Genomic DNA, 27,443 nt, shown 5'->3' with positions numbered 1-27,443 from the left:
TATATCATAGCTCAAGCCTAAGTAACAAAAACCACACACGTTTGCCTTGTTTAGAACCTATCACGTAGGTAAAAATAAATAATAAAAATACAAATAATAGAAATAAAATATTTGTTATATATTTATTCTTTTATTTATATTATTATTTCTATTATTTTTTTATAATAGAAATAAAATACTCATTATATATTTATTATTTCATTTATATTATTTTTATTATTTATTTTTACCTACGTGACTTTACCGAAAAAAAACCAAGAGTATGAATCCTTGCAGTCACGAAAGCTTCACATCTAGAAACAAAATACAGTCCCTGCCACAGTAGCGAGCTAAACTTTAACATTTCAAACAGTAGATAAAGAGGGGGGGGGGGGGGTGGAAGGGGGAGGAGGGGGAGGGTGGGGGGGGGGGGCGAACGCGGCACGTGACTTCGTTTCAACCCCCCCCTCAACCGCGCGGCCACACGACGCTAAATCCCGCGAACTAAACGGGGACCCCACTCTACGAAATTCCATCCGTCACTGCAAGCATCCCTTAAGCCATGGGGTGGTTCTTCACCCGGGGTGCACGTGCACCCCCTGGGCTTGCGAGATGCCCTTTACGGGGGTGCGAGACACGGTCAGATTTCTTTTTTAGAAGGTAAATCATCGAAACACAAATTAAGCAAGGGCACGTAAGTTCAACTACTTTGTTGCATCAAACCTACGTACTTATTAACGTTATATATTGTTTTACGATTGATACCCAAGGAGTGCAAGGGCTACAATAAAGGTCAAGAACGCACTGATCGTGTTGTGCTAATCCTGCTGATGCTGCTGTTGCTGCTAGTCTTGCTGGCGCTGTTATTGCTGCTGCTGCTGCTACTGGCAGTGCTAGGGCTGTTCTAGGTCCTGGTGGCGTTGTTATCACTGCTACTGGCGGTGCTGCTGCTGTTGGTGCTGCTAGTGCCGCTGCTGTTGCTGCCCCTTGTGCTGCTGCCAGTGCTGCTACTGGCGGTGCTGCTGCTGTTGGTGCTGTCCGTGCTGCCCGTGCTGCTAGTGCTGCTGCTCCTGGTGCTGCTAGTGCTGCTACTGGCTCTGCTCGTGCTATTCTCATGCTACTGGCGCTGCGAGTGCTGATGTTGGTGCTGCTGCCGGTAGGGACGCTGCTGCCGCGAGGGGGCGCCCGCGTGCCCGCGTGCCCGCGTGCGTGCGAGCTTGCGCGTCACAGGCGCGCAAACGCGCACGTCACAGGCGCGTGTCCTGCATGAGGCCCGCGAGCGGGTCGTCTCCCGAGCTCACGTTGTCCAGCGGCACGACCCACGCGTCAACTCCCACCGAGGGGGACGCCGCCACCCTGGCGGGCGTGGCCCGGCCGGGCGGGCGGAGCGGGGGGCCCGTGTCGCACCCCCACGCCTCGTCGGGCCAGCCGTCTGCCGCAGCAGCCGCCGCAGCCGGTGACGGGCCGCCCGCGATCGCCTCCATCGCCGGGTTGTCGTGGCAACCGCCGTTGCTGTTCCCGCCGTTGTCGTGGCAACCGTTCTCGTAGCAGGGGTTCTCGAGCACCTGGTGGTCGTTGTGCACGTACTGGCGCGGAGAGGTCGAGAGAGAGGGAGAGATGGTCAGCGTGCATCGGGCGTGGTCAATCTAATGAACTCCCACGATCCAGCGATGACTTTTGACTGACCGGGCGTTCTCGTTGGGTCACAATCACCTCAAAATGTCGTGGACCTACTGCACTAGATTCCAATTGAGCTCCATGCCGCACTTTTCGAAGTTACTGTTGCTTAATTCGCAAAGCACTCGTTCAGTAATTGCCTCGACATTTGACCGATAAGCTGCAAGAGTTCTACAATCCGTCCAGGAGTTTGAGGTCCTCAAACGCGGAAACATTCGTCGCCCATCGGCGAGATGCGAAACAACATTGGCAACAAGGCATGGGCAATGTGACTCGGCTGTAGTCGCACAAAGTTCACTTCGTTTAACGGGGCGAGAACTCGAGAGAGAGCAGGATATAGTCACATAATAGATATTTTTTGGGGGGTTAGATCGCGTAAATATATAAATGTGTCGTTAAAACTCGCCACCACCCAGCACAGCAAACTAGTTATGGTTGTCACGTAAACAGAACATGCTAATTCGTCAATTGTACAGCACACCGGTGTGTTGGAAAGCCAAGCCACAACATTTACAATCGGAGTACGACGTTTCGCCAGTAATTACAACTAGCTTCATCAGGTGACAGCCAGAGTTGTGGTCACATTTGGTCACATTTGCAAGAGCCATCGTTGCCCCCCTACTTGCAGACTAATGCACCCAGGTCACTCTTGCAATTGAAAACTCGAATGTTTGTATGTTGAACTTCTTTCGCACCGTACGTAGCCAACTCGTGCAAATTGGAGGTGCGGGGGAAGGACAACAAACTAAACACAAAAATGCAATAAAAATGGGGTTGTCAATCTAGATGATTTAAACGTGCATAGCCCCCAGTGGCTTTCCAATATCGGACGAAAGAGCGTTCCAGACGGCCGCAGAAGAGCAGTGACCATCTCTGGTAGATGGCCAGCCAGGACGTGATGGTGGTTTACGACTCAATTTTTGTGATCTCGTGTGAATTACACACATCGTCTCCCTCACCCCCCTCCCTCCCCTACTGCCACACAAACAAAGACAAAGATCCCCCGTATAGCCCGAACCAAACTGTTGTGGCAAGTGCTGTTAGCGAGCACATATAAAGGCCGACACGGAACGCACCCAGGGTCACACCCGTGCGCTATGAGACTCATCCTACTGGTACCCTTGGAAGTTGTCGCTCCGGTGAGATAAAGAAAAGCAAACTAAAACTCGACGTTGGGGGGAGGTGGCTGGGGTGTGGCTGGGGTTACGACTGCGTGATGCGGCCACCACCGCCGCTCACCCAGCTCTTGTTGCGCGTGCGCCGCTTGCTGTAGAGCAGCATTGCGGACACGAGCAGCACGAGGCACGAGCAGCCCACGGCGAGCAGCACGGTGCGCACGTTGTGACGCGGCCCGCCCGGACGCTCGGCACCCGCCGCCTGGTGGCCGCTGTCGGAGCTGTCCGGCTCGGTCACGGCCTGGGGAGGGGAGGGGGTGGGGGGAACACAAAGACGAAGACACGTGGATGAAGATCGCCCACGTGTTGGTCTAACAATCGAACAGTTGTTGCTAGTGAGGAGCAAACTGATCGAAGGCGGCACGGCGCACGAGGGGGTGGGTGGCCAGCACCACAAAGACAAAGATCCCCCGTATAGCCTTAACAGACTGTTGGGGGCAAGTGTTGCTGGTGAGTAGCAACTGAGCGAAGGCCGGCACGGCACATGGGGTGGGTGGTCAGCACCACGCCTGGTCGCCTTTGTCTCCCCAGTGGTGATGTTACACACCGCACCAGGTACTAATTTGAGGCTAAGTCGACCTAGGGGAGGCCCACGACCCGTTAATCGCCACGGGTGTTGGCCGCGAGCGGGAATCAAACTCGGGTCGTAGCGCAGCGCGCTAACCGTTGCGCCACCGCTCCCCTCCACTGCAGATATTTACAAATACATACAAACGTACAGTTCGCCTTGTTACTATTTCTACAAGAGACCAATTCATACTTCTCAGGTGAGAACTAAAGAGGCCAGGTTGAGTCTCACATGCAATCTGGACGTGGACCTGGATTGATCGTGGCGTATGATGATGGATGATGATGATGATGATGACCGGTAGATGTAACCGTTGCGCAATCCTCCACTCCTATAGCCCTGATTGATGTTGGAGCCCTTGCAAGAGATTTAGGCTGTGTTGACGTGAGAATGGACAGGGCAGGTCAAGGGTAGAGAAAACTTGCGTCAATAGCCCCCCCCCACACACATCGCCCAACACCCCGGAATTCAACTTGGTGCGTGGGTCATGCCCGATCGCAGCTGTTTATTTTAATAGTTATTTAAAGCGCACATTTTAGGTTTTATTTTCCCCTTCTTATTGTAAATACATAAAGGAACACGTGTGTGTTTGTATAGCGTTAATTCCGGGATAAATTTGTATAAATAAATGACACCGCTACATTCGTGAGGAGTTTAGTGTCAATCACGGATTGCCATTAAAACTGATTTTTGCTTTTAAACTATCCCAGTACAACTTTCATGTTTTTGGAATTATTCTTTTTTCGTTTTGTCCACCCCCAACCCATCCCCATATTTGACACCAATGAAGCTCCCGGCGTCGCGTTACGGGCCGGCGCATCCCAGCGTTCCTCATTGCAAGGCCCTCGAGCCACTGGTGGCCCCTTGGTGGCCTTCAGTGCGACCCCCTGGCGTGCACCCCCCCCCCCGCCCCCGACCAATACACAACGTGTGAAAATACCCCCCTCCCCCCATCGTCATCATCGTGTTGTCAAACCGCGAATGGTTTCAAGTGCGCGGCGGCCCTCGCACTGACGATGTCTTATCGGCGAAAGTGCCCCAACCTCCCTCCTCTGAAAATGAGTGAAGATCGCTGTGTGTGCCCCTCCCGTGCGACCCTTGGCCTGGAAGATAGACGCACAGTGGTGACATCGCCTTGCTCCGCCGAGAGCGGGAACAGAAAACTATTCTGGCAATCGCATGATGACGCCGGTTGTTGCGACCACGAGCGTGAACGCCGCCAGCTCAAATTGTCATCGTCGACGTGGATTTGCTATCCAGCACGCAAGCGGTGGTGCTGAAGAAGAATCGCGCTTTGTGACCTTCTGTTCCCCGCGGACGACTAAGCTTGCTGATTGACTGTGTTGGGGTGGAGGTGGGTTTAGGACGCGTTGACATTTACGCAAATCTATCCCAACATAAACATATTTTATAATTGTTTTTTTACCCTTTTATTTGGCAACAAAACTGACACCTTTTTTTTTTACAAAGAGTCATGTTTGCATTGACCACAATACCTGCAGTCGGAATGCAAACAAAAAACATAACTCTGACAATGCATGCATTGTCCTTGAAATGGATTGGTCCACACCCGAGACAGCTTTCTTTAGAGCCTAGTCTCACATGGTGTTGGACCAGATGACGCCTTTTGCTTTCCGACTGCAGGTATTGTGGTCAATGCAAACATGACTCCTTGTAAAAAAAAAAGTGTCAGTTTTGTTGCCAGATAAAAGGGTAAAAAAACAATCATATATTTTGCTACTGGCAAATGAGGTTCCAATGATGTAAAAATATTTTAATTACGAATAATGTTGGTCAGTCTTCATTGCAAGGCCCGCGGGCCACTGGTGGACCCTTTTGGACTTTAGTGTGGCCCCCGACACTACACAAATAAAAAAAATACTTCCCCATCATTATAGTGCTGTCAAACCCCCAATGATGTCCAATGTGTGGTGAAATTTAGTGAAGAACACTGCTCTACATGTGAAATTAAAATAACCAAGCAGACAGTATGCCGTCTCCTTCCCATCCACAATCCCTCCCTCCACGTGAGAAAGTGTAATCTTTATAATGTACACATCCCACCGGCCGCATGGCCTTCTGGGACTTACAATAAGGATTGACTTCAGCAGCATTGGTTCAGCACAAGCAACACTTTGGTGGTTGTTGGGGTTCACAGTTGTGGGGGGGGGGGGTGTAAGAGTGGGGGGGGGTAATGGGGTTTGTGTGTGAGGGTGGGAGGGGTATGAAGGGAGGGATGGGTGCGGGGGGGGCTTTCTCCGTGATGGAACGGAGGGGTACGGGGAACGCGAGGAATGTTCGGTGCATGCCACGTGCGTGTGTGCGTTACATCAAGCTGACGGGAACTGAGGATCCCGGTGGGCTTTACCTGATAAAATAAAGTAGTTTCGTTTATTTGGACGGAGACATTTTAGTGATTTGCTGACCTTTCCTCTACTCTGCGCTCGTATCTCCTGTCTGGTTTGTTGTCGTAACGTTCTGGCCACGCCCCTACTGGATAGGTGTGAGAGAGAGCTTCGTAGCTCATCGGATTCCTCCAGTCTAAATAAATATTCTTATTCAGACATAAATACGCGCCTCCTTCACGAGCCTGTTCCTGCAGATGAATACATCCTTTGTATTTCGTAGCTGTTGTTTTAACACATCCCATCGGCTGCACCTGCCTTCTTTTTTGCCAGTGCATCATTCAGCAGAATATGTTCAATACAAAGTAACAAGAACATATATCTCTGGACCGGTTTTCAACATTCACTGTCTCATCGGCAGAGGCAGGCTTTTTGGAACCAATGCTGGTGAATAACCAGATGTTTATTCACAAGGAAGGACCATGTCTCTTGTAGATTGGGAGGATCCTTCAGAGCGAGTGGCTGATGTAAATCCCAATGACGCTCTCGAAGGGCTAGAAAGCTGTAATTTGGCACGGATTTATAGCAGCAACACATTTCATTTATACTGCGCCAATAAAGTAACAAAAGTATCAGAACGTTGAATTTTATTTTGGCCTAGGGCACCCCCTGATAGCAGCTGTCCTTGTAGTGGAGTTTGGTTATTGTTGGTGTCAGTCTGTAACTACCCACTCCTCTCTCATTGGCATCATCAAATGATCACCATCAGCATCAATACATTTAAACAATGCAACAATTATCATCCTCAAAAATTACACTCACCATCACTCACAATGATCATCATCGTCATCATCATTGTTTACACTCAATTAAACATGTCATTAGTACTTACACAGACACTCACTCAAGTACAAAATGTATTTATCATCATCACCACCACCATCATCATCATTGACGCTTCATCATCAATGTTGGTACTCACCATCACTCACTGACCAATGTCATCATCATCATGATCATGATGCATTGTTACACTCACCACCATCATCATCATGAGTTAATCAACACACCATCATCACATTAACATAATGCAATCATCATCTACATCATGGATGCATCCAGGTACCAATCATTAAACCGAGCTGATCACGCAGGACTTGCTATTGTAATCATTGTTACTCCTGTCGAGGATGTTCGCGACATCCTCACACACAACCACGGGTTAAGGGTCAGGGGTCACTGCCGTGCCCAGCAAACGCAATCCGACGATTGAGTGGAGGACACTCCCATCGGATTATTGCGGGGATGGATTGTAAACGGGCGGGACACACCGAGAAGGGGATAGGCGGGGAAAACTAGGTGAGGCGGGCGAAATCAAGTGGACGGGAGTCGGGCGAGCTCGGGGTTGGCTTTGGATGACGAGTGTAAGTGCGCGGTGTGAGTTGGCGTCGACAATAAAGACGCATCCTTGACCCGCTTCAAAGTCCTCCGCTTCATATTCTTAGGTTTTTTTCGGTAAAGTCACGTAGGTAAAAAATTAAAATTAATAAAAGTAAAATAAAATAAAAATCACGACGTTTCGATTGCAACACAAGCAATCATCATCAGGTATACATGAAATAGCAACAACAATTTTACTTTTAATTTTTTACCCACGTGACTTTACCGAAAAAACCTAAGAATATGAATCCTTGCAGTCACGAAAGCTTCAAATCTAGAATTCCTCCGCTTCACTTTACCTCGGTCTTGCTTGGGCGAGCAGTCGACGGTGGCGGAGTTCTTCCGCCGTCGATGCCGCGATCATCGATCGGCACTCCACCTTCACTCGCATCCTGTGTCGTCGCGGTCTTGGCAGTAGATGCGTCGAATCGATTATTCGTATTATTAGTATTGATATCACCACCAGCAGTACCACCAGCAGCAGCAGCAGCAGCACCACTAGCAGTGGTCACACTCGAACTCGCGGCTTCCGACGCCGAGGGCGGAGTCATGCTAGTGCCGTTCACGGTCGCAGCGTTCCGAGACACGCCGTGGGTGACGGATGGGAAGGTGGACGAGGAGGGCGACGAGGAGGAGGAGAGGGGCGACTTGGGGGTGACCGTGGAGGAATTGGCAGTCTGCAGCGTGATGCTCGCGTTGTTGGGTAACTCCGTCGCGTTCGTACTGGGGGAAGGGGTGATGTTGGCCTCGTATGCGGGGGTGGTGGTGCTGTTGGTGTTCGTGGGGTTGGTGGTGTTGGTGTTCGTGGGGGTGGTGTTGGTGTTTGCGGGGGTGGCGGTGTTGGTGTTTGCGGGGGTGGTGGTGTTGGTGTTTGCGGGGGTGGATGCTGGGTTAGTTGCCGATGTGGCAACTGCGTTTGAAGAAGTGTTTTCTATTGCGGTTGGTGACGCCACTGCCGCTGCTGCCGCTGCTGCTGATGTGGCTGATGAGGGTGGCGTTGATGATGGTGGTGTTGATGATAATGGGGTTGATAATGATGGTGCTGTTGATGATGGTGATGATGCGACGTTGTTGTTTTTATTGAGAGTAGTTATTTGTTTTGTCGGTTGTGTGACGGTTGCCTTCGATGGTGGTATTTGTGTAGTGGCGGGCTTTGTTAGTGGAGGAGATGTGATGGCGGATGGGTTGACTGCGTTCAACGTGGTCAAAACTGCAAGCAAAGAGAAACGAACAAACGCGGATTTTGAGAATCACACCGTCGCCCTGTTAAACAACGTCGGCATTCACATCACGTGGATGGCGATCTTGCTGCTGATGCTGTTTATGATGCTACTCCTCATGCTGCTGCTGATGATGAAGCTGATGATGAAGCTGCTGCTGCGGCTGATGATGTTACTGCTGCTGATTATTCAGCTGCTACTGCTGATGAAGTTACTGCTGCTTCTGTTGCTGCTGCTGGCAATGCTGCTGAAGATGCTACTGCTGATGATATAACGACTGCTGCTTCTGATCTTGAAGTTACATCCACTGCTGCTAATGATGATAAATTAAGCTACTTGCTGATACTACAACACTGCTGATGATGTTGCTGCTAATGCTGCTGCTGTTGCTGACGATGAAGCCACTGCTGATGCTACTGAGAGGAGCGTGGATAAACCACAGACGAGCGGGGAGGGTAGTAACAGCAGCAGCCAGGGCGCGAGGAGCTGTCGCTATAGCAACAATTGCCCATGCTCCGCGGTCCTCTGTGCATTAAGATGTTTCCAGCCATGCGTGCAAGGGGGCAACACTCAATCCCATGCCATCCAACTTCCTCCCATGAGATTAGTCTGCGCGTTCGTTCGATCGCCTTGTTGTTCTGGCGAGCCCGGGGGATCGCACCCCCTCGACGCCAACGGGAAGGGAGTCTAACAACATCTGCGAGTGATCCGCCAACCCTCGCTGCCTCCACAGCGCTGCATTACAGGCCACGTGCGCGGCCACTGCTCTCCGGCTCGCGATGAAGTTACTTTAACTTCCGATGCTGTCGATGGTAATGAACTTACTACTGCTGCTAATGCTGCTGCTGATGGCGATGGGTAATCTGGTGGTGGTGATGCTGCTGGGTTGGCAACGGCGCGCAAGCACAATTGACAAGACGATAGCAATAACACCGAAACAGGTGACGTTCCGGGCAACGGCCCGTCTTCATAGTACTTAAAAAAAATCAAAGGATGTTGTCTCGTGACTGCGCAGCTTACCCCCCGTCACCGTTGTCACATCGCTTGAATGGTCATAGTTTTCCCCAAACACCATCCACCATCCTGGCACGAGCGAACAAGACAATCAAGAGATGAGCACCGCATTTGCCGGATAATAAGACGCACACCCGCACCCTCCTACCACCACCCCCAGCTGCTTCCCACTCCTACCAACCTCTCCCTCCCTCCCTCCTCCCTCCTTCCTCCTCCTCCTCCGCCGCTTTTGTGTGTGAACGCCTTTTGTCACGCGCAACTTATTTGTCCACCCGGTCAAAACCATTCCGGGGTGGTGCGTCTTACTTTCCGGAGGCGTCTGCCAACGAATAATAATGTACCGAGCATCGAAGGGCCGACGCGATTCTGCAAATTGCGTCGTCGACACAGATTCAGGATTTCACGCGGTTTCGGCTTGCGCAACTTTCCGTGAGATCGTAGGGGCGGGTCGGGAGAGCCGCCGTACGTCGTGCCCATTGCTCACGACCACACAACAAGGACAGTTACCCGTATAGCCTGTAACAGGCTTTTGGGGCAAGTGCTGTTAGCGAGCGCATACCAAGGCCCGGCGCGGTGCACGAGCGGGTGGGTTGGCCAGAGCCTGCGCCCCAATGTTTAAACACCGCACCAGGTGCTCATTTGAGGCCGAGTCGACCTAGGGGAGCCCCAGGACCGGTTCAGATGATCGTCACTGGTTTTGGCTGTGAGCGGGAATCGAACTCGTTTTGTAGCGCACATACACCCACAGACAGACGCTCTCACAAATAGACACACAGAGACATGCACAATCACAATAACGCACGCATTAATACACGCTAAGAATCACACACGCCAACACACACACACGCTTGCACAATCGCATACAAATACTCTCCCCACCATGTAGCCTTTTGAGCAGACTGTTCAGCGATCGCCTGTAAAGGTCGACACGGCACACGATAGATAGACACGGACAGACACACACAAATGTATCAGGATTGCTTCTCTGGCAGCTGATTGGCTGGTGTCACGGGGATGATTATAATGCAATCCCTAGCAACCACTGACGCATTCCTCTTTGAAAAGTGGCGTCGGCGCACACAGATACTCCGGACTTTGTAGCATGAATGTTCAGATTCTACACGAATCGATGTCCTGGTAGTATTTACGCGGTTATTTTTTTTATTCATGCCACTGGTGAACAGGATAACTGTTATAGTGAATGGGGTAACTATTCTCCCTCTAATTAATTATTGGTCACGGTTCAATTGGTTGGCTGAATAAAATAAAATAAAGATTTTTCAAAAAAAAAAAATTCAACACATTCGTCAAACGCACTGTGGCCTTCAAAGGAACAAAAAGTATAACAGGCGACGTTTCGGGCAATGGCCCTTGTTCAGGGCACATAAGGAGTCTATAACAGACATTTCTAAGGCCACGGTATTTATAATGGCGAGTGTGTTGAGTTGTTGTTAACTGTGGTTGTGCACCGCTTACACCACCAAATAATGGAAACAACAAGTACCGTAGACCACGCCATCTGCGGTGTTGCTCTCGAGCCTTCGAGCGGCTCGTGGGTGTTGCCGCGATATAGATTCTTCACGATACGATACAATATAACACGACGATTATCGCGATATCAGATTTACGTAACTCCGCAAATGCATTTTTGAACGCTTTGCATTGCGTCAAAACCTTGCCCTGTTTCAATTCCAGAAGGCACATCGATGTGACTTTGAACGCCCACGATGTGTACGTATGTTACGTTGAACTCGTTTCGCACCCTACGTACCCAACCATGCTAATCGGAGGTGCCGGGGGTAAGGACAACAAACTCAACACACACACACACAAAGTCAGCCTGCCCACAAATATTGTCACGAATGATGTGGTGCTGCTCCTGCTGCTGCTGCTGCTTTGTCGGTGGTGCCACAAGCACAATTAACAACGACAACCCCAACACACTCGTCATTAATGACACCGTGGCCTTCAGAGGAAACTGTAATAGTCACGGTTTTAGTGAAATTGCCCTACTTTCAAGTGAACGTGTCTTCAATAAAGAAACCATCTCAAGAGAAGTACGTCAAGTCGTCGTTACACTTGTAACAATGCCCGTGGAACTGACCAAGTAAGGCCCCTTCTCGCTAACCCCTTTTCGGGGCCCTACCTATAGCTCGACGCAACATTTCATCATGCACTGCTCTGCTCGGGATCTCTAGAAACACGGCCATGTATTGAACTCCAACACTCACTCAGGGCATGAGAACACCGAGCCGACCTCAACTCTACATGGGGGGGAGCGGGGCGGGGTATCGTAGCGAAGATGTGAAACAATGCGCTGGGATCTCTGTGGGAGTGTCTATTATCATGGGGGAATTATACAATGGGTGTGGGAAGTAAAAAAAATGTTCCACCCGTTGTCACGATGTTAAATATCAACAAACGGTGACGCGGGGGCCCAGACACGTGTGACCACGTGCAGTACCACGTGCTCGCCCAATGATGTCAGTTGCACGTAGCACACACACACAGATAGATACCGTTTGCTAACAAAATAACAATGGGAACATCTAATTTATTTAATAAACTAAACAAACATTCTATGGAAGCCAAGGGTCTTGGAAAGTTTCGTTCCTTTTCGCCCATAGACTCCAGGGGACTGGGAGGGACCGGGGTTTATTATTCAGGGGTTGGTGGTGATGATGGTAGTCGTGATGGTGATCATGGTATCGGTGGTTGGATGGCAGTGGTGATGGTGGTAGTGGTGAGTGGTGATAATGACGGTGGCGATGGTGTGGAAGCTGATGATGGTAATGGTGGTGTGTTTGTAGGGCTGACAGTGGTGATGGTGGTGATGATAGTCGTGTTGATGATGGTTGTGATGGTGTCAGAGTTGATTATGCTGATCATGACAGTTGTGATGATGGCGATGATTGTGATTATGATGGTAATGATTACTGTGGTGGTGATGTTAGGGGTGATTGTGGTAATGGTTGGTCGTGGTGAGGATGGTGGTAACGATGATGTTTGATGATGGTGGTGGTGGTGAAAATAGTTTAATGCTGGTGATGATGATGGTGATGCTGGCGATGATGGCAGTGATGGTAGCGATGACGACAGTGACTGTGGTGGCGATGATGACGATGGTGACGTTGTTACCAAGACCGTAAATACGATGATGGTGAATCTAATACGAACGCTGTCGATGCCATTGATGACGATCAACAACATTTTGCATCCCCTACTGCTGCCGATTACGATGACGCTTATTCTACGAATATTGTTATTGATACTGCAACTGATTATGATATTGATGACGCTTCTACTCGTGATGCTGCTGCAACTCATTTTGATGATACTTTGGTCAATGCCCCTGCGTTTAATGATAATCATGATTCTGCTGCTGCTGATTATAATAATAATAAAGCGACTGCTGTTGGTGCTGATTTTACGTCCGCTGTTGGCTCTTGCTTACCGATTGTGATTACGCGACGGTGATCATCACCCATAACTGTACCAGGGGACGTATTGCGACTCAATGCCCGATTGGGGCATAATCGTCACTGCGACGATTCACCACTGACGCAGAGCAACATCAGCCACACACGGAAGAAGATGATGGTGCCAGGACTTCTGGCACCAACGTGGCAGAGTACCTATTATTGTGCATTTCCTGCTGCCGATATTCATCCTTTAACGACGAATAATTACCGCTGCTGCCGATGATGGTTTTGTTACTGCTGGTGATGACAATGACATAACTGCTGCTGATGATGATACTGCTGACGATGCTGCTGAAGATCCTGCTGCTGCTAATGATGATGCTGCTGATACTGCTGATGATGCTCCTGATGATAATGCTGATGATGCTGCTGATACCTCTCATGATGCTGCTGATGCCGCAGATGCTGCTGATGACGCGATTGCTGATGATACAACTGATGCTGCTGCTGTTGATGTTGCTGCATGCTGATACCTCTACTTTTACTTCTGCTATTCCCCACCCAACAGCCCACCACCTCCCTCCCCCCTTCGCCTCTGTTCTCTGCATGAGCCACAGGCGCACACGCGAAGTGGTGAAACGCACAAAGGCAGGAAGCGAGATCGGGCCGCCAGAGAAACATCAGAACGGGCCATTTGAGCCACTCCAGACTCACAGCCACCACCACCACCCCCCGTCTGCGAGCGAGAAGACGATCGAGGAGACCCGACGCCGTGACCCGGCAGAGAGCTCGGACCCGTCAGCACCGGCGTTGTTGGTTTATTTTGAGACGTTTCTGCACGGCAATCGACAATGGCATTGCCGTTTGTGCCGGGCGTGGTGCTGGCCACCCACCCCCCTCTTGCCGGCTTTCATAGGTGCTCGCTAACCGCACTTCCACGAGTAGCCTGCCAAGGCTATGCAGGGGGTTCTTTGTCTTTGTGTACGTGTGTGTGTGTGTTCGTGGGGAGCGGTGGTGCAGTGGTTAGCGCGCTGCGCTACGAACCCGGTGGCACGGGTTCGATTACGTCTCACGGCCACGAACACCAGTGACGATTATCTGAAGCGGCCCTGGGCTCCCCTAGGTCGACTCAGCCTCAAATGCGTACCTGATGTGGTGTGTAATCATCGCCTATAGGGAGACAAAGGCGGCCGGGTGTGATGCTGGACACCCACCGCTCTCGTGTGCCGTGACGGCCTTCAGAGGTTCTTGCTAGCAGCACTTGCCCCAGCAGTCTGTTAAGCCTACAGGGGGGATCTTCGCTTTTACCCGATCTGAACTTATGATGTATATGCTGGTCTGAACTTACTCACATAGATGTGCAAAATCTTTTGTTAACACATGTTTGACCTCTCCGACAAGCGAAGAATGTTATCAACGCCCCCCAGTCAACCTCTGTCGCTCAATAGGATTGCCGCTCAATAGGATTTCCATTCCTCCTCCTCCTCTGCTGCCCCTATGGTCTAGATTTCTCTTCCTCTGCAACCACGCTCCACTCATCACATTGGCCGAGGGGGTTATCGGCCAATTTAGCGAGTGAGTGCTTACACGTGCGAAATAACCGCAGCATCTGGAGAAAATCCACGCCTGCAAGGGGGAAACACGATATCCCAAACAAACAGTACAGGTGGGGGTCCGCATTTTTTTCTGTACTGAATTCTCCCGACCAAGCCAGGGTATGGGATTCGAACTCGGGTCACCGGGTTTGTTGTAGCCCAGTTCGCTGACCACTTCGCTACCGCACTCCCCACTTTACACACGTGTCCGCCCACTAACATTCGAATAAAGTTCAACGCACAGGTTCACGTGGCTACACCCTGACTCATTGTAAGTGAAATCGCGAACCACGTCCCTTTTCCCCACCACCACCACCACCACCAAAAAAAAACCCTCAACAGACACTGGTCAATTATTTCCTTCTAGACTTAACAGAGGTCACGGGCACGAACCCAGTCCAGGGAGGATAAACGCCCTAAGCCTAACCCTAACCCGGACGCGAACGCCCCAGTTCCACAGTGGAAGGATCTCCTATTGTTTCTCAAGGGCGGGGCGCCCATTGATGCTATTTCTGACCTCGTGGAAATTCGCCAGCGTCGTGCCCTCCAACGTGACTCGATTGTGACTCGAAGGTGGGGTGGGAGTGGGGGGGGGGGGAGTCTAAATTTAACACGAAAAAGGCTGGAGCTGGGGAAACTACCATAGCGTAATCTTTACCAATTCTAGATTTGAAGCTTTTGTGACTGCAAGGATTCGAGTACATGGTGGTAAAGATTAATACTCTTAGTTCTTTTGGTAAAGTCACGTAGGTACAAAAATAAAATGAAATTAAAATTAATAAAATTATTTTTGTTTGTTGTAGTACAGAGTTAGACTGATGGCCTTAATCTAAGTTGTCTTATGGTTGTTGTTGTTGTTGTTGTTTGACTTGCATCCCACTGGGATTTGTGCACACAGCGTTGGTGTACGGTGCTTTTTTCTGCAATATTTTGCTGTCTTTTCTTGGATTTTCTGTTTGCACTTAGTCACATATTCACTTTAAGATGTTTTTTGTTCATGTTTTTGTTTTTTGTTTGTTGCGGTTGCACCCGATTCAAGAGCCGAATGGCTCACAGGGCTGTACCTATTAAATGAACTTGAACTTGAACTACTCGCAATCCGAGAGAAGTTATGCGGTTTCCATCTCCCGGTGTGGCATTTGTAACGAATCCATCTCAACTCCGTCCTCCCAGAGGTAGCAACGTGGCACAACCGCCACCACCGTGAGTCGATCGTGCGAGGCAGTGCGCGTGCGGGGGCGTCAAGCGTGGGTAACGCTCGCCCTCTCCCAAGACGTCTGGCCAGAGTGGAAGGGTAGGCCAACTGTTCACTGGAGGGGGCCCTCTCGGGGGGGGGGGGGGGGCAGGGGGAGCGAGGCCGGTGATGATGTAAGACTCTCGTGCAGTGTTTGAATTGCCGCACCGGGAGGTTGAACAGGCGACATCTCTGGTTCGCAAAAAACACGGATGTCTTTAGCGTGGCTTAAATCCAATCTTGAAACTATATGTGTAGGACGACTGCCAGTTCTAACTTGTATACGACGTCATACACATTGTGTGTGTGTGTGTGTGGTTTAACACAATATAACTCGGATGGAGAATTACATTACTTCACTTGTGTGTTTCGTATCAAGATGTGTGTGGGTCGTAGTATCAGGTCAGCCCCGTCTCGACTGCAACTGGCGTCGTCACGAAGGAAAGTGCCGCTCAACTTAAGACAGCCGTGCGTCTCTTTGGTTCTGTCGGTAAAGTCACGTGGTTAGAAATAAAATAATACAAATCACGACCGCTTGTGTTGCGATCGAATTTGTTTTATTTTACTTTATTTCTAACTACGTGACTTTACCGAAAGAACCAACTAGTATGGATTCCTGCAGTCACGAAAGCTTCAAATCAAGATTACAGCCGTGCTTGTTTGGCTTGCGAGCCGCACCTGCGATCCGGGTTCCTTTGGAGGCGAGGGTTGGTGGATCACCTAAAGATGATGTGAAGGTCCCCTTAATCCCGATCTTCGGGTTGCGAGGTGGCCAGGAGGTGGGAAATCATTGTAATAATTTTTCGAAAAGTACATTTGGTAATTGCGCCGTTCTTAAAGCGCAAGGCTATTGTCGCGATGCAAGGCTCTGCTGCTGTGCTTCAGAGACACAGCCTGCAGGAGTTTCAAAGCAGAGGGGGGTGATGCTGCTGCTGCTGTGCGTGTGATCGCAATGCAGTAAATCTGTGTGGTCATTTTTCGAATGTTCCTATATTTGGACCGTGACGCCGGCACGCCATGGCCTCCCCTTGCCAATGCCACCACAGGATCTTTAACGTCAGGCAGTCGGGGTGTACGTTATGGGTAACGGAGCCGCATGCTGTATACAGAACGTGATGATGATGACGACAGCGTATGTACGTTGAACTTATTTCGCACCGTACGTAGCCACCCGCGCGAATGGAAGGTGCGGAGAAAGGACACCAAACTTAAATAACGAAAAGCAGTTGGAAAGAAATGAGTGTTCCAAGTGCTTAGCTCCAGTGGCTGCCTAATACCGGAAGGACAAAGCGTTACCTTGTTGATAATGGAGACCTGGGTAGGTTATCGTCTGAATTCAGTGAAACATTCCAGATCAATAAAGGTTGAGATGTCATCATGGTCAATGCCACTGATGCCCCCGCACAAGGCGATCGCCAAAGTCGAAGAAACGTAAACATCGAGTACACAGCAAGGGGACATCGATGAGCAGATGTCGGTTGTTAAGGTCATGATCACACTCATTGATTCGCATGTGTCGCAATGAATATACGTGTTTTATTCTACGTGTTGTATGTAAGCGGTTCACGCTATGCCCGCAGCCACTAGAGGCCGATATAGTCACCGCCGTTAAGCATGATCTGGCTATTGAATCACAATCGCGATCCATTGATCCATTGCGGTGGATGGGTCTCTCACTCGGGGGGAGAAGCAGAAATTGCTGCGCAAGATTTTCGCATGGATTCACCATTCCGTGGCACGATGAATTCATCACATTTTTACTAAGCGTCAAACAAGATAGATACGTAAAACACCCCTATCCCAGTCCTAAAACAATCAATAAATGCGACAACGAAATTAATAAGTAAGGTAAGGGGGGGGGGGATTTTGCACACGCATAGATTCCGTAACGCTGTTCAGTATGTTGTTTTGATCAGCAGCACGGACAGCTGAAACAAAGCGTGTCAGAGGAAAACGCGTTTTAATATAGACACATTATAATTTTTGCTCTGCTGTGTGTGTGTGGTGTCTCCCAAGTTGTGAGCAACGTGTCCGGTTTTCTCGAGGGCACTGGTTCTTAACCTGGGATGCCCTTTCTGAGAACCGAAGGGGTTGCAGCCTGCAGTAAAGGTTAAACACCACTGCTCTAGGATGAGTCCCTACTAGCAACGCTACTTTACACCCCAGGTTCATTCACATTGGGCCGCCGTTATGAGGGCTATCGTGACTCCCGGTTGCACACGGACAGACGGGCGAACAGACAAAGCTGATGCATTTACCGCGTTCAAGCCGAGTCGGAAAGCGTAAATAAAACTAGCGGTATTTTTCTCAACATATCAATGAGTGGAATTCCTTGCAACCTCGGACAATCTATAAAGGGGTACAGCATTGCGATATGAGTTTTATTTTCGTAAGATGCAAGAATGCTTACACAGAGCAGATTTAGATAGCAGGGTTCGTATCTCTTGGGGCCCCTTCAGACCTCCGGCGAAGAGTTAAAACATTAAGACGGAGAAAAACATGTGAACACACGGACACTGAACAAAGATTAGCCCACTCATTTCCGACATAGCACGACAATCGCGAGATGCATTGCAGAGCTGTGAGGCAACTGATAACGGGAAGGACAGATTAGGGTTACAATTTGAAAGAACACAAAAAACGCACAAAGATTACCCCAAGTATCTATGGAACCCCCTTTTGCCAGTTTCAAGATGATGAACCTTTCTGGCAAAAAAGCAGCCCCATGAATGCAACTGCCTAACCCGAGCTATTAATGCTGTCCTTGACATGGTCCTTGTACTCGTTGCCTTTTGACGGCCTCTGGTCTTGAGCACTGCGTGAGACAAATCCATGGAGGAGGCTCTCTCTGGCCTAGGCCAATGCAGTTTCAAGAACAATGCAAACATGATCAAAGCATTATGAGATCTCTTTTACCAGTGGCAAAATATAATGGTAGGTTTGTACCAGTTAAAAGGGTAAAAACCTACCATTATATTTTGCCACTGGTAAAAGAGATCTCATAGTGTAAATGTTTACCCCGAACTCTCAATACTCTGATATTGCACTGTTTTTGAGTTGTACGCCTTCTGGTGTCATCTGGCCCTACACCAATGGGGACTAGGCTCTAAAGAAAGCCGTCTCGGGTGTGGGCCAATCAACTTCAAGGACAGTGCATATTATTATCATTATCAGAGTTGCTTCTTTTTGTTTGCTTTATTGACTACTTGTGTTGTGGTCATTGCAAACATGATGCCTTGAATAAAGGTGTCAGTTTTGTACCAGTTAAAAGGGTAAAAACCTACCATTATATTTTGCCACTGGTAAAAGAGATCTCATAGTGTAAATGTTTACCCCGAACTCTCAATACTCTGATATTGCACTGTTTTTGAGTTGTACGCCTTCTGGTGTCATCTGGCCCTACACCAATGGGGACTAGGCTCTAAAGAAAGCCGTCTCGGGTGTGGGCCAATCAACTTCAAGGACAGTGCATATTATTATCATTATCAGAGTTGCTTCTTTTTGTTTGCTTTATTGACTACTTGTGTTGTGGTCATTGCAAACATGATGCCTTGAATAAAGGTGTCAGTTTTGTACCAGTTAAAAGGGTAAAAACCTACCATTATATTTTGCCACTGGTAAAAGAGATCTCATAGTGTAAATGTTTACCCCGAACTCTCAATACTCTGATATTGCACTGTTTTTGAGTTGTACGCCTTCTGGTGTCATCTGGCCCTACACCAATGGGGACTAGGCTCTAAAGAAAGCCGTCTCGGGTGTGGGCCAATCAACTTCAAGGACAGTGCATATTATTATCATTATCAGAGTTGCTTCTTTTTGTTTGCTTTATTGACTACTTGTGTTGTGGTCATTGCAAACATGATGCCTTGAATAAAGGTGTCAGTTTTGTACCAGTTAAAAGGGTAAAAACCTACCATTATATTTTGCCACTGGTAAAAGAGATCTCATAGTGTAAATGTTTACCCCGAACTCTCAATACTCTGATATTGCACTGTTTTTGAGTTGTACGCCTTCTGGTGTCATCTGGCCCTACACCAATGGGGACTAGGCTCTAAAGAAAGCCGTCTCGGGTGTGGGCCAATCAACTTCAAGGACAGTGCATATTATTATCATTATCAGAGTTGCTTCTTTTTGTTTGCTTTATTGACTACTTGTGTTGTGGTCATTGCAAACATGATGCCTTGAATAAAGGTGTCAGTTTTGTACCAGTTAAAAGGGTAAAAACCTACCATTATATTTTGCCACTGGTAAAAGAGATCTCATAGTGTAAATGTTTACCCCGAACTCTCAATACTCTGATATTGCACTGTTTTTGAGTTGTACGCCTTCTGGTGTCATCTGGCCCTACACCAATGGGGACTAGGCTCTAAAGAAAGCCGTCTCGGGTGTGGGCCAATCAACTTCAAGGACAGTGCATATTATTATCATTATCAGAGTTGCTTCTTTTTGTTTGCTTTATTGACTACTTGTGTTGTGGTCATTGCAAACATGATGCCTTGAATAAAGGTGTCAGTTTTGTACCAGTTAAAAGGGTAAAAACCTACCATGATCAAAGCATATTTGGGTGTATGATTATTTTGTTGTTAGCACAAGCACGTGTGGTTAATGCAGACGTAATGCCTTACACGAGGTGGCGGGGTAGGAGGGACGGGGTTGAGATGGAGGGCGAGGCGGCGAATTGTTAAATACCTCGCCTGGTCTACATGCGGTTGTGGGTTCCATTGCGGCATTGACGCCTGCTGCTGTATATTTGGAGTTTGCATGTCTCTCTCTCTCTCCCCGTGGTCGCGTGGGTTTTTTCCCCGAGTCCTCTGATGTTTACTTCCACGTGATGATGATCGGCCACTTCGATGAGCTATCATTTGTGGCCAGGTCGCGTCTGAAAAAGAGCTACAAAGCTCAGTGGACCTTAGCTGGTGAAATAAAAATAGTTTAGTTTCATAGTTTAGTTTAATTTGTGTCTGTTTGGCGATTTGACATCTTAACACCCGTGTCATCACCTCTGTAGCTTTTTATGTTTCTGGGACAATGGCTGTAAGCGAGAACATATGAAGGCTACAATAGCACATATGCGCGTAGTGCGATCAACGCCACGCCCGACCGCCTTTGTCTCTCCGGCGCTGACGTTTACACACAACACAGCCTCAACAGGAACGGTTCAGTCTCATGACTCGCCACTGATGTTAGCCGTTGGCGTGAAATCGAACCCCGCGCGTCAGATGTATGGTACACGCGCACATCGACCACGACGACACCGCCCTTCAGATTACGACGACTTCACGACAGCGTATGTGCCAGGCTAGGTGCATGTTGAGGCCACGGCAATTGTCGAGAGCTTGCTGCCGCCAGGAGGTCACGGGAAAGACCCAGGTGCTGTGGGCTGACTGATGTGCCAGGCTAGGTGCAGGAGGTCACGGGACAGACCCAGGGGCCATGGTTGACTGACTGAGACGTCTTGGAGAAGCGCAACTTGCGCTCCCCACTGTGACGAACTTATTGCGTTGTAGCCGCCCAGCGCTCCTGCTCGTTGTTGTGAGCAATGCTCCTCCGCCCGTTGTTGGAGGGCGATTGTCAGGTGAGTCACGCACGCATATCCAGACATACACACAAGCACGCAGATACATACATAAAAAGACAAAGATCCCCCGTATAGCCTTAACAGACTGTTTGGGGCAAGTGCTGTTAGCGAGCACCTATGAAGGCCAGCGCGGCACACGGGGGGGTGGGCGGCCAGCACAACGCCCGGCCGCCTTTGTCTCCCTAGTGGCGATGTTTACACACCGCACCAGGTACTCATTTGAGGCCGAGTCGACCTAGGGGCAGGCCCAGGACCGTTTCAAATAATCGTCACCGGGGTTAGCCGTGAGCGGGAATCGAACTCGGGTCGTCGGGTTCGTAGCGCAGCGTAGCGCTAACCGCCACACCACCGCTCCCCATGCACACACGTGACACACTCGTGGCGTGTGGCACACGTGGGCACAGTGGCTTGCGCGCCGCGCTACGAAAAAACCTGCCACCTGAGTTCGACTCCCGGATTGATGAAAGGATGAAGAGAGATGACGTCCACGTCGGCGGTGGCAAGCGGCACCCAGCCGACAAAGCATGACCCCCGTCTCCTCCCTTACTCAATTCGACTCAGCCAGATGAGTCAGAATCGTTGGGTAGAAAGTTTATACAGCCGACTAAGAGAGAGAGAGAGACGTGGGGGGGGGGGTGAGAGAGAGCTAAGCGGAATGCGTGTCTCACTCACATCCGCTCATTCTTAGAGACTCCGGCTCGCGTTAGCAGAGAAAGAGCGGAAGAGCCGAAGGGTGGAACCCCCTGCCGTGTCCCGTTAGAAGTGACGCGGCCCTGCGACAGCGCCTTCGCCGCTTGTTCCAGCGGGGGTGTGGTCGCGGTTCGAATCGAGCTGCCTCCCCGGTTAATCCTGCGTCGCGTGTATTAACCGTAAAACTTTGACAATGTACGCGCGTCGTCTGCTGCACACCGATGCTGTCACGTGATTTTTTTAAAAGTGGTAAGCCATTGCGTCACCGGTTCCGGCGTCAAGGTCCAAATTTGCCACGTGTTCAATATTACCCGTTTTTAACTCAATCGGGATTACACATAGAGCACAAGCTGAAATAAATAAAATAAAAACGTGGCAGGATCCTCTTGAAAAGAGAGTTTTGAGACTCTCGGTGAGAGTTTCCTGGTCAAACGAGCGTCATCATGATAATAAATATAGTAAAAATAACAATAATAATCACAATGCAGGGCTCTGTAAAGTTCCGTTGGCCAATTCACTGCTGGAGGAAGACCTCCCCACGGCGTGCCGGAGGTCGCGGGGGTTATTGGACTTTGCTTCACACGATACTCATCACAATTGTCCCCTATTTTACGCAGGAAAGTCTCGCTGAGTCTTACGATTGCTTTTCAGGATGGGTCCTGCTTCATTGGGGATGTTTTTTGCCAGTGCCGATATCTGCTGTTAAGTTCAGAGTGAGTGTGTGTGCGTGATGCGATAACGTGCGGAATGGTGGCACCACGGTTAGCGCGCAGAGCCACGAACCTGGCGACCCGTGTTCGATTCCTGCTCACGGTCGACACCAGTGACGATTATCTTAACCGGTCCTGGTCCTCCCCTAGGTCAACTCAGTCTCAAATGAGGACCTAGTGCGGTGTGTCAAAACTTCGCCGCTCGAGGATTAAGGTGGCCGGGCGTGGTGCTGGCCACCCACCCCCCCTCGTGTTGCGTTCAGGCCTTCATAGGAGCTCGCTAACAGCACTTCACTCAGTAGCGTGTTAAGGCTATACGGGGGATATTTGTCTTTATATAGATATGTGTGTACTGGGGAGCTGTAGTGCAGTGGTTAGCGCACTTAGCCACGAACCTGCCGACACAATTTTCGATTCTCGCTCACGACCAAAGATAACAGTGGCGAATATTTGAACTGTTTCTGGACCTTCCCTAGGTCGGCTCAGTCTCAAATGAATACCTGGTGAGGTGTGTAAAAGATGAGCACTGGGGCGTGGCGCTGGGCACCCACCCTCTCGTGTAGACATTCCGGCCTTCATAGGTGCTACTCACTAACACCATGTGCCCCAACAGTCTGTCTTTGCATATGTGTACAGTCGTGTATTCTGTAATGTATGACTATGCCCGGACCAAAAAAAATCATCCCACGAGGGGAGAACACTCCAAAAGTGCTCTCGAACCAACTTGCAATATTGTCTACTTCCACCTAATGACCACATCGTAGCCGAGGTGGGGGTGGGGGGGAGGGATCGGGGGGGGGGAATCGGGGGGGGGGGTGTCTTGGGAATTTCGCAGATGCCTATGCGATCCACCAACCCTCGCCTGTCGAGTGCTGTCAAACAAAGTTTAGCCGCAGCCAAAACGCAACCAAAAGCATTTGGGGTCAAGATCAAGCAATCGTCATTGTCAATGAAGTTGATACCACCACCAAGATTCATGGCTAACGCCTCCAGCCTTTGTGCGAGGCGCAGCAGAGACAAACAACACGCGACTCACCCATTCGTCAGTAGCACTGCGTGGCCTTATAAAGGGGGAAAAAATATAGACTAGACGACTTTTCGGGCAATCGCCCTTCTGCATAGCATACACATGGAGAGGCCAGAGAGATGACGTCTAACCGGAATACAAATGTAACACATTCGTCAACAAAAAACTTTGGCCTTAAAACTCTGGAAACATATTATATGTGACGTTTCGGGCAACGGCCTTTCTGCATAGCACACGCATCGAGAAGCCAGAGAGACGGGGTGTTTAACAAGAGTCGGAGACTGTACGTGGCTACACCATGGGGACCTGCCGGTTCTGTGCGCCACGTCCAATGCAGGGGTCATCGAATCACGCGTCGGGTAAAAGACACGCGGGCCCTCCCGGGTGAGGAGCGATCTGATGGTCTGTGACGGACACATCTGCCTGGAGGCATTTTTGTAAAGACACCGGGGCACAAATCGCCGTGCGATCTCATTGGTCCCTTTTGGGCTGGATCCAAAATATATAGAAAAAAAACACAACCAACCCACAAATGGGCCGGTGAGGAAGAATCTTTGATCTTGATTCGAAGCTTTCGTGAATGCAGGAATCCATATTCTTTAGTTCTTTCGGTAAAGTAACGTAGGTATAAAATAAAATAAATTATACCTATGTTACCAAAATAACCAAAGAGTATGAATAATCTTTGGGTGCTGCCGAATATGGGAACTTTAATGCCAACTGAGAGCGTAAATAAGCAATATTTGTTTACTCTGATCACCTTTGAAATTTCCCCACACAGACCGACCCTCCGAACGGACCGGCCCCACCGGGCATTTGTCTGCTGCCTCATGGCCAGCCCGGACCTGCTGATGGTCATTCCTCTAACGACGCGGGCGTGGCGGCTATGCCCGCCTAGGGCCCTCAACGCCATGGAGGTAAAGGGTTGGTGAATCACGAGGGGACGGGGTGATGGTGGGGGGGGGGGTGGGGACATTGACGAAACTCTCCCAGGCCAACGAGGCTGCCAGGTGATGGCCGGTAGTTGTACCGCGGTACAGAAAGTGGGTTCGTGAACCCGTCTGTGTGTAACTTTGAGCGTTACCATTTCGTCAGGGTGGCGGGGTTCCTCTCGGTACACACCAGTTCAACATCATCGGAACACCAAAAACACAACCCTCCCCCTATCCTAATCATGAATGGCGTTGTATTGAGTGTGAGTGTCTGATTTGTTCGAAGGAGAATGATCCCGTTTAGCCAGCTACTCGGCTATTCTACACGCGGGGAGATTATTGCTGCTGCGTCAGCACAGCAGCAGCAGCAAAGACAGAAACGTGGGTATTGCAGAGAAGGAGAACACGGCACGGTGCTCAGAGAATAACTAACAAGCCAGGCACACGCGCGCGTCGAAAAACGCGAAGCACACACATGATAACGATGGCAAAAGGCGTCGGAAGAAGAGTTAGAGGTGCAGGTAAGCTCTCCAACTTTGGTACGACGGTGACGAAAAGCGCACCCGAATCGAGAAGGACAAAGTGCAAATTTGTGGGAGCAAGAGGCGAACGAATACAGGTGGGCACGGGTGCACGTCAGCGCTGTGTGTTGGTTTTAAATAGCGAAATAAAGAGGGGGGTGTGAACGGATCTGTCGCAGGGACGATTGGCTTAAGCCGGTGGTCTTCATTGGAAGGGCCGCGGGTCATTGGCGGCCCTTGGTGGCCTTCAGTGCGGCCCCTGACGTGTGGAACTCCCGACCAGTAGACAAATGTGAAAACACCCCCCCCCATCATCATCATCATCGTCATGGTGCTGCTGCTGTCAAACCCCTAGCGGTTTCAAATTTGTGGCGGCCCTCGCACTGAAGATATCTTATCGGCGAAAATGTCCCCCGCCCCCTCTGAAAATTAGTGAAGAACGCCGCCTTTAACGTTGCCTATTATGCGTGTATTTCAATTTAAGGTCACGGTATTGTTGACGAGTGTGTCGAGTGTTTGTTGTTGTTGTCTGTTTGAGCTTGTGCACCGCTCCCAACGCAGCAGCATCACTAAATCGTTGATCACAACAAGAATGCAATTGACCAAACATTGCGATGCAGAAACCTCCTGGAAAAAAAAAAGAAACTGTCTCGAAACTCAGTTAAGCTTCTCTGGATAATACATTATATTTTTATTTATTTATTATGAAAATCATAATAACAATAATGTACAGCCTTTCGTCAATCCAACTGCTGGGTGAAGGCCTCTCCCACGCCATGGGTGCTGTTTGACCATACTTCACACCACGCTCACCACCACTCACGCAAGCCGTGGCCGACGAGTTCGCCGTGGGCTCACCGGGTTCACAGCGCGAGTGCGCTAACCGGTGCGCCACCGCTCCCCCCCCGCCCGCCCCCCGTAATTACTTTTTCTCCGGAACGGAAACATGTGACGCGCTGCTGCCGATGTTCGCAGGGCGTGCGCGCGGAGATGCTCATCTGCTACTGACAGGTGCGTTGGCGTCACAATGGCACGAGGCTAACCCGCATTGACTAGGGGGGGGGGGGGGGGTCCTGTGAATTATAACGACGTCGATGAGCTCAAGGGGTAGCGGTGACGAACATCGAACAAGGGACTTGGTCAGTTGCGAATCCACCGTTATGTAATGGACACAAAGACAGACACGCGAAGCCTTACGTTAACCGCTGCTTGTGTGCACGGTGAGCGAACACCTATTAAGACCGGTGTGGCAGACACCACACCCGGCCGCCTTTGTCTCCCCAGTGGTAATGTTCACACCACACCGCACCAGGCACTCGTTCACGTAAGAGAATCGAAGTTTGGTCGCCGATTGTCGTTGCGCAGTGAGCTAATCACCGTACTACCGCTCCCCACTACACAATCATGAAAAGACAAAGATTCCCCGTATAGCCATAACCGACTTTTGGGGCAAGTGTCTTGAGCGAGCACTAGTCTTTGAGCACCATGGGTGGCCAGAACCACGCCCGGTCGCCTTTGTCTCCCGAGTGGCGATGTTTACACAACGCACCAGGTACTCATTTGAGGCTGAGTCGACCAAGGGGAGGCCCAGGACCGGTTCAGACGATCGTCACTGGTGTTGGCCGTGAGCGGGTATCTGACTCGGATCGCAGGGTTCGAAGTGCAGCGCGCTAACCACTGCTCCACCGCTCCCACATACACACACACACACATAGACGTACACACGCAGCAGCAGCAATTCGTTACTAAGTTGCGACGACTTCCCTGCACGCTTGTGCCAGGCTAGGTGCACATTACACGAACACCGCGCACACGTTGCTCTTCCGATGGGCACGGTTGGCTACGTACGGTGCGAAAGAAGTTCAACATACGTGCGTCACTCACCTGTAAGCAGCAGGAAACTCCCCAACCACCGCATGGCTGTCTTCTGTAACCTGCACCCGAATCCACTCTTAAAAATGAAACCTAAATGAGGCTTCGTATAATATCAAGCAAAAATAATGAACTTCATAAAACACCAATTACAGGCGTTATCGTTAACGTACTCACAAAAAAATGAAATGGAAAGTTAAGCTAATTTAATTAAGGCCAATGAACTGCTCAACCTATGACATCGATGGCGATGGAATTCTATCATCTGTGGAGGTCTTGAAGACTGGGACGCTTTGCTTCCTGCTTTGAAATGATTTCGCAACTGCTGATGCTACTTTTGCTGCTTCTGCTACTGATGCCACTGCTGCTGCTACTGCTGCTGATGCTACAGCTGCTGTTGCAAAGGGGAGACACGTGTGGTGGAGACCAAGGGCGAGTCGTGGT

General features: G+C 49.9%; 1 protein-coding gene across 2 annotated transcripts; it reads right to left on the bottom strand.

The window, feature by feature from the left end:
• Window positions 1-849: 849 nt before the first annotated feature.
• Window positions 850-27,443, bottom strand: LOC144729377 (uncharacterized). 2 transcript variants are annotated; one of them, XM_078609604.1, is made up of 5 exons: window positions 27,012-27,442; window positions 9,425-9,487; window positions 7,484-8,394; window positions 2,896-3,072; window positions 850-1,565 (listed from the first exon to the last, which is right to left on the bottom strand). In XM_078609604.1, exons 1-5 carry the CDS (start codon window positions 27,043-27,045, stop codon window positions 1,227-1,229), a joined length of 1,524 nt encoding a protein of 507 aa, XP_078465730.1. In that variant the 5' UTR covers window positions 27,046-27,442; the 3' UTR covers window positions 850-1,226. The 2 variants fall into 2 exon arrangements, with proteins under 2 accessions (XP_078465730.1, XP_078465731.1); XM_078609605.1 differs by lacking the exon at window positions 9,425-9,487 and having other exon boundaries at window positions 27,012-27,443.

Source organism: Lampetra planeri, chromosome 32 (genome assembly GCF_965212315.1).
Source record: "Lampetra planeri chromosome 32, kcLamPlan1.2.h2, whole genome shotgun sequence".
In the NCBI taxonomy this organism is placed as follows: domain Eukaryota; kingdom Metazoa; phylum Chordata; class Hyperoartia; order Petromyzontiformes; family Petromyzontidae; genus Lampetra; species Lampetra planeri.
This window is presented reverse-complemented; position numbering and strand designations above follow the sequence as displayed.